A 12,019-nucleotide genomic window follows, 5' to 3' on the forward strand; every position below is an offset into this window, starting at 1 on the left:
AGTGGTCTAGGAATGTGTATTTAAATGTCAGAAGTCATACTAATTCCTAATGTGCTGGTATGAAGCACCCTGTCAGCAACAAAAGGGGGAATAAAGGTTATCCCGTCAGGTTCTTAGCTTTCTGCCTGGGGTGGGGGGGTGGGGGTGCAGGGGTACGGGTAGGAAACCACTGCTGGCTTGCCATTCCTATCAGGCAGTTAGTTAGGCCTCAAAGGGATCCCTGTATCACCCTTTCCGTAACGTGGTGAAATCTCCTAATAACATAAATAGTGAATAAACAACGCTCAATATTTCAGCTGGTCTCCTTCTGCTATGCAGGAAACCCACTCCTCAAGAGACTGTTCATACTGAACTGCAAATGTAACCATGATGCCTCCTTCTACCTCTTCCCCAGAGAGACGCAGAGCAGGCAAACCGGCCTGGCAGCTGTGCAGTTAAGATGCATTCAGGAGCCCCAAGGAAGCAACCCTGAACTCCGTTGGGCTGGTTTCTCTATCTGTGACCCAGAGGTAAATACTGTATTCGCTATCCTTCTGTTCCTATTGTTTTAATGTTTTGAATTTTCCTGTCAACTCTTCCACCTTAGTGGACCACGCTGAATACAAGGGATAAGAATTAATCGTGCCTCATTGTAAAGATTACGGTGGTGTTTCTTGGGGGACAGGAAATTTGTTCACATTAAACTATACACACTGCCAAAATTATTTCCTTGCCATTTGAAATATATATTTAAGCCTTTGGGTACCTACGCCCTTTGAGATTTATGACAAGAAAATGCAGTTTGTTAATTTGTTATGAATCCATTTCTGCCACCTCTTCTCTTTCTCCCAAAATTAAACTAGAAATTGCTTAAGAAAAAAACGCTTGAAAAAAGTCAATAAGGTGCCAAGATTGTTCCTCTCACTTCCACAGAGATGGGCCCATTGGAGCAGGAAGTGCCCTTCTATTTTCCTCTTGTCACCTGGTTTTCCTGGTCTCATGTCTCTGGTTTCTATTTACAGTTTGTGGTGGCTGGTTCTAGATTTTGTCATCGCCTCTATTTTGTCCATTGGACAAGAGAAGGTCGGTGTGTTTGTGTGAAGCCCCCAAGCACTCATTAAAGCATTTCAATTCATTCAGAGTTTTATATGTTCTCTCTGCCCAAGCCACAACAGGTTTAGCTGGAGTTGTGGTATTAAGTGTTGTATACACACACACACACACACACACACACACATACAGACAACTGAGTCTGCAGATACTGAACTGACTTGAGACAAGGCAGTAATTTCACGGTCTCCATGGTTAAAAAAAGTATAACAGACTTTTATAGTAGGTGGATTTGAACCAGATAATGTGCAAGGAGAATTCTTGGGTGTGCTTTGTGGCCTTCGGTATATTCTCTCCTCCACACCAAGGGCAAATATTAGAGTCTGTTGACCTTTCAACTCCAAGGATAGAGGGCAAAAAAGATAAACTTGAAGCCTGATGGCTTATTGCATCTTAAGAGCAAAAAGGATGAGAGAGACAGGGGTTACCAGAGCTTTCTTATAGACTGTTTTCACAGATAAGATATCTTAGTGCAGTTCTAAGAGAAAATAGGATATAAAAAATGATGTGTGTCCAAAAAAAATCTCCATTGGGGTTATCTGTTGCTTTTCAAGGCTTTCCTGCAAGCACCATGGTTCTGAGAAATAGATGTACCTCTCTCACCCAGGTAGGAGACACGCATCTCCTACCTGTAGAGGGAACATTACCAGGTAAATGTTTAATAGCATGTCAGAGGTGAAGAAAACAGTCAGATAATGAGCACCAGGCAGAAAAGACACAAGACTCAAGTCCTATTTTAATGCCTGGTATTTTCTTGAAGGCAGCTATTTGCATATTATTTATTTTTAATCTTATAGCTGACAGATTGATTCATAATTAAAACTGTGTCATATGTTTGCCCACCAACTCCCCTCCAAAACAGACTTAGGTAGGGTTTTAGGTGCCAGATTGAATCAAATCCTTTTTTTAAATCTCTTCAAAATATAGAAATGGTCAGAGCTTGAAAATCTTACTGTTCGCCAGCTTTTTAAAGGCTGCTAACCGGGAGCTTCTATCAATGGAGTTATTCTATAGGAGTTCCCAACAGTAACGAAGATGACATTTCCTAGCGGAGACGATCTTGGATGGCGCCCACAAGAAAGGAGCATCTGTCATGCTCGCGGAAGTGTCTTGAAAGCAGCCTTTGAACTTGCAAAAGTATAGCTGAGATTGACAACTGCAGCCAAAGGTTGTTCCAAAGGGGTGGTTTTCAAACTTCTTTAAGGAGCATAACCCTTTCCTAAACAAAGGATTTGCTTTTATTTCATGAACCCAATATAATAAAGTACAATAGTCACCAACACTGTTCGGCACTTGCTATGGACCAGGCCCTATGCAAGCACTTCGATGCGTCACCTCATTTATTTCTTGCAGGAATTCCATGGGGTAGGTATTATTACCAAATTTCCAATTCTAGCACTCCGTGTTTCCTAGGTTTTACTGTTTCTGAAATTTGAATGTATATCGGAAGTAAGCAGCTGTCTCTCTTCCCTCACCCAACCACCAAAAAGCAGTTATTAAATAAATTACGTGTCTTATAATCAATGATATTGGAATCAAGAACAATGTCATCTCCATTTTACAGATGAAGAAACAGAGGCTTGGGAGGGCAACGGCACACAGGCTACCAAGAGGTCGACTTAGAACCTGAACCTGGCCTGCCTGACGCCAGAGAGCACGGTTCGGCCCGCTAGGCCACCCCGCTGCACTAGCCGAAGAAGAGTGGGTGGGATTCCTCCTCCCACTTTACCTGCCAGGGCTAAGTAAAGGAATGATTAGAACTCCCTGTTCCAAAGCAAATTTGAGGAATAAAGAGTTTGAAACTTACATAAGTTGAGAAAGTAACCAAATTAATTCCACATACTGCCATATTCTATTAAAAACGAAATTTTCCAATTTTAAAAATGTGGGGGAGAGTGGATTACAAAGGAGCACGATGAAACTTTTGAGGGTGATGGGCAGGTTCCCAATTTTGGCTGTTGTGCTGCTTTCACAGGTGTGTACGCATTTCAAAACTCGTCAGGGTACTGTACTACAATTACATCTCAATACAACTATAATGAAGATTTTTTTTAAAAAAAGTCCTTATGCCTAAAGACTAAAAAAGGAGAAAGGAAATCTCCAGATGAAGGATTACTGATACACACATTTCAAATACATCCAAGTTTATTTTAGGAAAATAGAGTAATCCAAAAATATGACCGCCATAAAAAGATCTATATGTAATTCAGTGATCATTTATGAGCATGTATGTAATATAAGCAAATAACTCTGGTGTAAAATAAGAAACTGAGACAAAAAGAAACTAAAAAAGTAGGGCAAGAGAGTACAGGAACAGAATGCCTCAACTCTGTGAGGAAGGGAGGGCGGAAGGGAGGATGGAGGAAATCGACGGACACATCTAAGGCGGGCCCACCCTGATTCAGCATCAGCATCAGGAAATACGGACAAAAAACCCATCTGCCGGGTGCACTGCAGTCACACCAGAGGGACAGCTCCTGACCCAGCTATTCCACTCTTGGGTATCTGCTCATCGGAAATAGCGCTTACAGCCACCAAGGGACTTGCACAACAATGCTTCCCCACAGCTTTGTTGATAGCAAAAAACAATTCATACACTGGAAACACCACACCGTAATGGAAAAAAAAAAACACAAATTTTTGACAGATACAACATGAATGAATCACACAGACAATTTAAGTCAAAAAAAAGCTAAATCCAAAAGAACCTCACTTAAATGAAGTTCAAGAACAGGCAAACCTGATCTATGGAATCCGAGGGCAGAGTAGTGGTTACCCTTTGGGCAAAGGATGCTGATGAGAACATGAGGGAGCCCTCTGGGGACTGGAGGTGCTCTGTACCTTAATCTATGTTGCGGCTACACAGCTGTCTATGCTGTAAAAACTGCACCGTGCTGTACACCCAAGGTCAGCGCCCTGTATGAGGTCTGTCCAGAAGAAGCCCAGCCATTGTTAATGCTTGTATAACTGCCTCTACCGCCCGGACAATCTCTGCCTTGGGCTAGCCTGGGAACCGTCCACCCTGGAGGAGGATGGGGAGCTGCTTTGGGACTTTTGTTGCAGCTCCTGGAATCTATAAGTGGTTGTGCAGTGAAAATTATTTGGGTCATTCCAATTATCCTCCCTCCAGCATGAAGAATGGTTTTAAATGTTTAAAACTGGCAGAAGCCCAAGAAACTGAAGTCCTGGGGCTCAGAAATGCCAGATTGAGAGCATGAACTGCTTCTAGCCAAGAGTTTGCATCAAAAATCAGTCCTGATATCACAAACAGATATCCCCTTTTCCTTCTTGGTTTGGATTTTATGCTATTTCAATCATCTTTGGTTAATACTCACAGTACAGCTGTTACGAAGGGCATCAAATTTGCGCTGGATTTCATCTCTATGTGCCTAAAAGGTAAGAAGTTGATTATAAATTTTCCACAGGGAGGAATACAATTGTACAAGCTTCGGGTCAAATAGAGAGAACAGCATTTGCATAGAAAGCCTCAGCATCTGTTTTTCAAAGAATTAACTGATGAACTCATTCCCAACATCTGAAACATAAGTTACAGAAACACGTATGTGATGCTGCGTTAATACCAAATTAACTAGTTTTTTTTTCATTTAATCTTTCAATTACAGTTGACATACAACAAGGAACTACTTGGACCACACATGTCTACTCTTTACAAATGTATTTGAACATTCATACTAATGCTCAAGGATGAGTGCAAGAAAAAAAAACATAATGAAAATGAAATTTTTACTCTCCTTCATTTGTCTTGTTCCTCAACCCTAACCTTTCCCTCTTACCTCTAACCGAGCCTCCCCCACCAGACCTACTCCCAAGAGACACACACACACACACATGTAAACACAGGACAATAGCCAGGACAAAGTAGGAACTTCTGTTTTGCTTTTATCGAAAGCTGCTGCAATTCAGAAACCCCACAGTGATCTTGAAATAAATATAGAGGCAGCAGTTGACAAGGATTTTTTGAGTGCACACTACCCTGCCAGACGCTGTGGCAATAAAGCACGTGGGGCTTACACCTTCATTCTGATGAGGGAAACTAGGACATAGAAAAGCCCATGATTACAAACTGTGACAAATGCTGTAAAGGCAACAGAAAAAGGGAATAAGGTGGTTAGAAAGGAATTTGGATGGGGTGGTAAAAATGGCTTCTCTGAAGAAGTGATAATTACACTGAAACCTGCATGATAGTGAGGAGCCAGCCATGCAAAGAACAGAAAAGGGCAGAGGGAACAGCATGTGCAAAAACCCTGAGGCAAGAAGGAGATTGGTGCATCCGATGAAAAAAAAAAAATCTGAGTGACTACAGCAGAATTTTTTCAACTTTAAGCTGTGACCCAATGGCAAGCATGACAAGTGGGATTTTGGGGGTTTGTTTTATCCAGTGAAATGGAGTAAAGAGGATAGAACAAAAAACATCAGGATGCACCTTTTCTACAATAGGAAACACTGTTGTCGGATATTTGAGACATCATAATTCATCAAGTTTAAGTTGCTATCAGCTGTAAGACTACCACAATTTTATGTAATATTAAGAAAGAAAAAGTGCTATCAATTAAACCAAGATAGGTTTATGCCTATATGACTATATAATCATATATAGACTATGATTATAAGGTGCATCCTCATTTCAGATACCTTAAAATCAATGAAATACACTATATATGCTCCCCTGTATTAAAATGCAAGGTAAATGTATTCTTCTGTAGGCTGTGGCCAAACAATTTTGGAAAACCACCTGGAACCAAGAATCTTGAAGGCCCAGAAAAGGGTTTGGATTACATTCAAAATGCAATTAAGTGGAAGCCAGTGGTGTTTTAAGAAGCAGACTTACATGATACGACTGCCATTGATTGTGTGGATGCAGTAAGAAGAACAGGTCAAAATAAGACAGAAGAGAGAAAAGAGCAGGGAAACCACTGTTGTTCAGTGAAAAGAGGAAGATGCCAAAAGACAAAGGGATGTGGGTGGAACTGAGATCTCTTTTGGAAACGCATGTAATAAGACCTGCTGATGAACATGGGGACCAAGGGAAAGGAGGTCAAATTCTAACAGCTTTTTGATTTGAGAGACAAGGTGGATTTTGGCACCATTTGCTTAGCTCTGAAAGCCCAAAGAAGAATCCAGCTTAGGACAGAGGCGAAAGTGGTCCTTCTCTTTAAAACAAAAACAACAGTCTACATCAGAGGGTCTACAAGACACTAAGTCAAACAGTTTAGAGCTGTGATATACTCTCTAATATGTCTATTTTGCATAAATTAATATTATAACTTTATGACAGCAGATTAGACATTGCAGAAAAATAATTATGAGCTTGAAGACACAGTAATAAACTGCAAAATGAAACAGGCAAAGGAAAAGACAATAAAATGAACAGAGCATTAATGAGCTGTGGGACAACTTCATGCAGCCTAACATACAGGGGAGGGAAAAAGTAGGTTTCCAGTTGTTACTATGGAAAATACTATGATAATTAATAATACAAGAATAAACTCTGTTTCACATACTCACAACTGTAAACCTACTTTTGCCCCACCCTGTACATGTAAATCCCTGAAGGACTGTAGGGATGAGACAGAGAAAGTATTTGAAAAAATAACAGCCAAAGACTTTCCAGAGTTGATGAAAACCATAAACTCACAGATGCAAAAAGTTCAATGAACCCAAGCACAAAAAACACAATGAAACTTAAGCTAAACCAAAATGTTTAAAACCAGTAACAAAGAGAGAATCTTAAAACCAGCCAGAGAAAAAGACAAGTTACATATATAGAAACAAAGAGAAGAAAGACAGGTTTCTAACCAAGGGGTGTAGGGTAAAGGCAGGAAGCAAGCTAGAAGACAGTGGAGCAACATTTTGAAAAGTACAGGGATGGGAAAACAAAAACAAAAAACAAAACTCTGTCAACCTAGAGCTCTATACCCAGCAAAAATATCTTTCAGAAATTAAGATGAGCCCTAGTTGGTGTAGCTTAGTGGATTGAGCACCATCCTGCGACACAAGAGGTCGCTGGTTCAATTCTGGGTCAGAGCTCATGCCTGGGTTGCAGGCCAGTTCTCTGCCTGCAGACGTGCAAGAGGCAACTGATTGATCTATCTCTTGCACATGATGTGTTTCTCTTTCTCCCTCCCTCTCTCTCTCTCCCCCCCCCCCAATCCCTTCTCTCTAAAAATAAATAAATAAAATCTTAAAAACATTAAGGTGAAATAAACACCTTTTCAGACATACAAAATGTGTGGGAATTTGCTACCTGCTCACCTGTACTATAAGAAATGTTAAAGGAAGTCCACAAGCAGCAGAAGGAAAATGACAACCAAAACTTAAATCTATACAAAGTAATGAAGAGCACTGGAAAATAATGGTAAAACAAAACAAAAGGAGACAGCTGTATAGACAGACTCACAAACAGATTCATAAGTTGAGTTATCACTTGGAATCAATTTCCAAAAATGTAGCCAATATTTTCATGGACTAATTTAATAGATTATAATTTTTCCCCAATATCGATGTGCTTTTTACCCAGCAACTATACAAGTGATTTATTCGTTGAATGGGGTAGGAATATAACTTATCCAAAGCAGGACCGTGGCTATCTACACTGATGCTGAAACCTCATCTGTGAGCAAGCAGCAGCCTGGCCCCAGAGACCATCCAGCTCCTTTGAGTGCATTTCATGATCGCCAAGGACACAAGGCAAGGGTTCTTCCTAAAAGAAGAATGAGGCCCATAGATTAACAAACTCTACAGCAGGAGTGAGAAAATTTTTTCTTTCAAGGGCTAGATAGTAAATATTTTTGGACTTAAGGGCCATTCAGTCTCTGTCACAACTACTCAACTCTGCCCTCACAGCATAAGAGCAGCCACACTCAGTATGTAGAAGCATGGGCATGACTGTGTATCAATAAAACTTTATTGACAGAAAACAGGAGGCAGGCTGAATTTGGCCCACTGGTAAAGCTTGCCAATACCTGCTCTAAATGATTATTTAATGTGAAATCCCTCAGAGACAGCAACAAGAAGCTGAGAGCAGAGTTAATTCCTTCAAAGCCTAAGCAATGGTCATAAAAAAGCTCCCTTGCCTAGACTTAGAAAAAATAGACAACCTATTCATCTTATTTTTTAAAGATTTTTATTTATGTATTTATTTTCAGAGACAGGGGAAAGGAGGGAGAAAGAGAGGGGGAGAGAAACATCAATGTGTGGTTGCCTCTCTCATGCCCCCTACTGGGGACCTGCCCCACAACCCAGGCATGTGCCCTGACTGGGAACAGAACCGGCAACCCTATGGTTCGCAGGCCAGCACTCAATCCACTGAGCCACATCAGCCGAGGCTCTGCCTTCTTATTAATAGCAAAATTCCAAATAACACTGCACCATTAAAAGCTTGTTTAACTGCCCCCACTGTAGTCTGAAATTTCAATCACTAATACTGTTTCATTTTCTTTAAAATTTACCATCACTGAGGCCTTTGGATCATTCTGACACATCAAATGGCAATCCTGTTTGAGGGTATAATGTAATGAATTACCATCATTATGGCTTTTGATTTATTACTGACTATGAAATACAAACACAAAATGTAGAACCAATCCTGTTGTGACTGCCAGAAATACTATAAGAATCTAACAATTATTGGACTGATCTGAGTAAAAAATAAATGTCAAGACACGTAAGTTTCTTTGAAATAAGTTGTAAACCAAATACACAAAAAAGCAAAAGGTCACACAGTAGTATGTATAAGGATAGTAAAATACATAAGACAACTTTGGATTCTCTTAATGAAATAACTGAGTGCTAATGAGACATGAGGTTCTACAGGGAATAGTTATTCTTAAAAATTATTGAAGACTCCAAAGAACTTTTGTTTATGTGGATCACATCTATCTACATTTACCATATTAGAAATTAAAAGAGATTTTTTTCTCAAATATTTGTATTTTATTTCTTTTAAAATAACAATAGCATTGTTTTTATACCATCAGTGTGTTACCCCAATCAAAAATGCCAAACAACATCTTCCTCTTACTGTGAAAATAATCTGAACTTGGGGCCCATCAGGGACACACAGACCCCACCCTGAGAACAACTGCACTCGGTAGGTCAGGGTCTGGATCACCATGAGGTAGAACACACAGGCTGCAGCCTGAAGAGCAGAGAGGCAGTCTGTCTGGGGAGTACCTCATCTTCATTAATTTTAAGGCAAGTTCCAAGAGGAAAAAGGAAAACAGAGCTATAATGCAGCCTTGATGAGAGAAAATACCTGTGGGAGCTGAGGAAAGGACACCAGCGTTCAGGTGTCTGACCCCCTGCTGGGACCCACAGTCAGGGTTCTAGAACACTCAGGCTCCCACGCGTGCACCCCTTTCCCTGTTGAAGGCAGGCACCAAGCCAGACTGTCGCCTTCCATGCCCCAACTTCATGTCCTGGCTATCACACCGATGGCTTACTAATTGAAGACAGGGTTTGATATTTATGTAAAAGAAGAGAGAGAGAGAGAGAAGGAGAGAGAGAGAGCATGCATTGGCTGACGATTTTAACAAATCACAGAGGATGACATTGGGATCTCATGATCGCATGGCGCTGAGAGGATTCCTTTCACTGGTGTCTCTAGCGTTAGACTCTGGATTGTTCTGCATCACTCATTTAACCAAACTAATCAAAGAACACGAGGGAAGGGACACGAGACGCGTCCGTGGGGCCTTGCTGGTGTACACAGGGCTCGCACCACACCTCTACCCCTTGGCGCCATTCAGAGTGACGCTCACACCTTGTCACACATCTGTGTGCTCTCAAGTGTGTGGGCTCAAATTCCCTTCCTTCCCGCAGGGGTTACATGGAGTCTTACATTTCAAGTCCAGGCAGAAAATTCTCTCCTCTACCAATAAGCATGAAAGCATCTTGAAAGTGTGGATTTTTATTTAAATTTGACTCTCCTGTCGGTCTCCACCATGATTTCATCTCAGCCAGTGAATTTCGATGCGAATGCAATTGACAGGATGGGTAAAGTGAGAGTAGAGAGAAAAGGAAAGCAGAAGACCAACAAGGGCTTCCCAGCGCCCCCTGCCAAGCTCCTTCGATGCAGATCTTCCATTTAACTGGGATCCGTCCAATCTGGTCCAGAGGCGGAGGCCAGATGGTATAGCTACTCTTTCCCAGGCTAGGAGACAGAGGCCTCTTGGAGATGAGCAATAATAGTCCATTTGACTATTCCCTTTTATTGATAAAACAGCCTGCTGTCAAGCTCACAAGCCTCCTGGGAGATAATTTTAGATTTAATTGGATTGATGCACACACTGGGTCTGACCTTGGGCCTCGAACAATGAGAGCAAGCGAGCGAGCGAGCGTCGGAGCACTGCATTTGTGACCATGTTCTCTTTCTCTTGGAAGGTACACTCTTCAGAACAAATTCACCAAGGCCACTCAGGCAACAGCCACGGCCTGTAGCCAGCTTTACAGAACACAACCGAGAGGAGGGGAGAGGAAAAACCCACGGCCTCCGAACTGAACGGAAGCAAACCCACACGGGGTTGGGACCCCCGCGCGGAGGGCTTGCAAACCGCTGTCTGACCGAGGCCGTGTTCTGCCGTCATTTTTAAGAAGCCAGGTTTCCCGTGGCATCTTCGTCTGAGATGCTGGCTGAGCCCTAGTTTCTAGAACTACGGAGGCTGTTTCCTTCTTTTTTCCTAAGAAGATGCTCTGAGGCAGTGATCTCATCTAAATTAAGTCGTGACTTGCTGCTGTGCTAGGCTCCCAGCAGCCATTAGACACAGCACAGTCCAACCGGCAGCAAGACAGGATTTAAAGACTAATTTCCCCGCAGATAAACAGCAGTGACACACGCTCTATTTTCTACCCTCCTCCTTCCAAACGGAAGGAGAAGATGCGGGGCCACCATCCTCCCTCCCAGTTCCAACAGAGCAGTGAGACAAATGAGTCTGTCTCCGTCGGTGTAAAAGGATTTGAGGAATTACATGCCAGCCCCCTGGGGAGAAAAGGCTAAAGACACAGCCCTAGGCACAGAGTGAGGACTCATTAGGTGAGGATTAAATTACTGTTGTGTCCTCCCTCTTTCAGAGGTTGGGCGGTCACATTGGGGCAAAATATTAACATACAATGTATGAAATATAATACTGGTGAGATTTTTAAGTATCTCTTTTAGGAACTAAGAAATGCTATCTGGCTGTCTTCCTCCCCATCCACCCAACTCCAGAGAGTGCACAGGCCTTGTCTGCATTCAGTCTTAAATATTCATTTCATTCTTACCTCCGTTTTTATAGTCTTATTTTTCTCTTTGCCTTTTCTTCTCATTTATCCTGTTACACAGTTTTGTATCTTTCTAAACTGCTTTCAATATATTTTGAAACAAGGCAAAGTATAGAGATATTTGACTACTTTTTCCAAACCAAATATTGGCAGCACGTGGCATCAACAAGTGTTTAATAAGTATTCTCATAAAGACAGTGGAAATTCAGACTGCAGTCAGAATCTGAACTTGGTGTTAAGTCCTGGAAAACCTAGGAATCACGAGCAGCTTCTACAAAGGAGTTACGGTGTGCCCCTGGAATCCTGGAAGTCCCTGTATCCCAGACTGGTCCATGAGGACCCTGGCCCTGCCCCATCATGACCTGACTTCGGACAACGGGCTCTTGAAACTCAACATAGGGGGACTGCTTCTAAGAACCAAACTACCATATTTTTGGACTATAAGATGCACCCCCCTGCCTCCCTAATTTGGGAGGAGAATGCAGCAGCAACCCCACTCCACCACCCCCACCCCACAGCGAGCCAGGTAAGCTACATTCAGACTATAAGATGCACCCCCTTTCCCCACCCCCACATTTGGGTGTGCGTCTTATAGTCTGAAAAATACAGGTAGTTTAAAGTATATACCAAATCATACCAATGCATACATAAG

At 41.9% G+C, this 12,019-nt stretch overlaps 1 protein-coding gene across 21 annotated transcripts in view; it reads right to left on the reverse strand.

Annotated features, from left to right (window-relative positions):
- CIT (citron rho-interacting serine/threonine kinase) overlaps window positions 1-12,019 on the reverse strand; it is a 142,585-nt gene that overhangs the window by 38,244 nt on the left and 92,322 nt on the right. For all 21 annotated transcript variants that reach the window (XM_028527119.2, XM_036014609.1, XM_028527115.2 and 18 more), the window contains one exon: window positions 4,425-4,478. In XM_028527119.2, the coding sequence (XP_028382920.2) occupies window positions 4,425-4,478 (54 nt within the window). The remainder of the gene's footprint in view (window positions 1-4,424; window positions 4,479-12,019) is intronic.

Source organism: Phyllostomus discolor, chromosome 13 (genome assembly GCF_004126475.2).
Source record: "Phyllostomus discolor isolate MPI-MPIP mPhyDis1 chromosome 13, mPhyDis1.pri.v3, whole genome shotgun sequence".
NCBI classification, from domain to species: Eukaryota; Metazoa; Chordata; class Mammalia; order Chiroptera; family Phyllostomidae; genus Phyllostomus; species Phyllostomus discolor.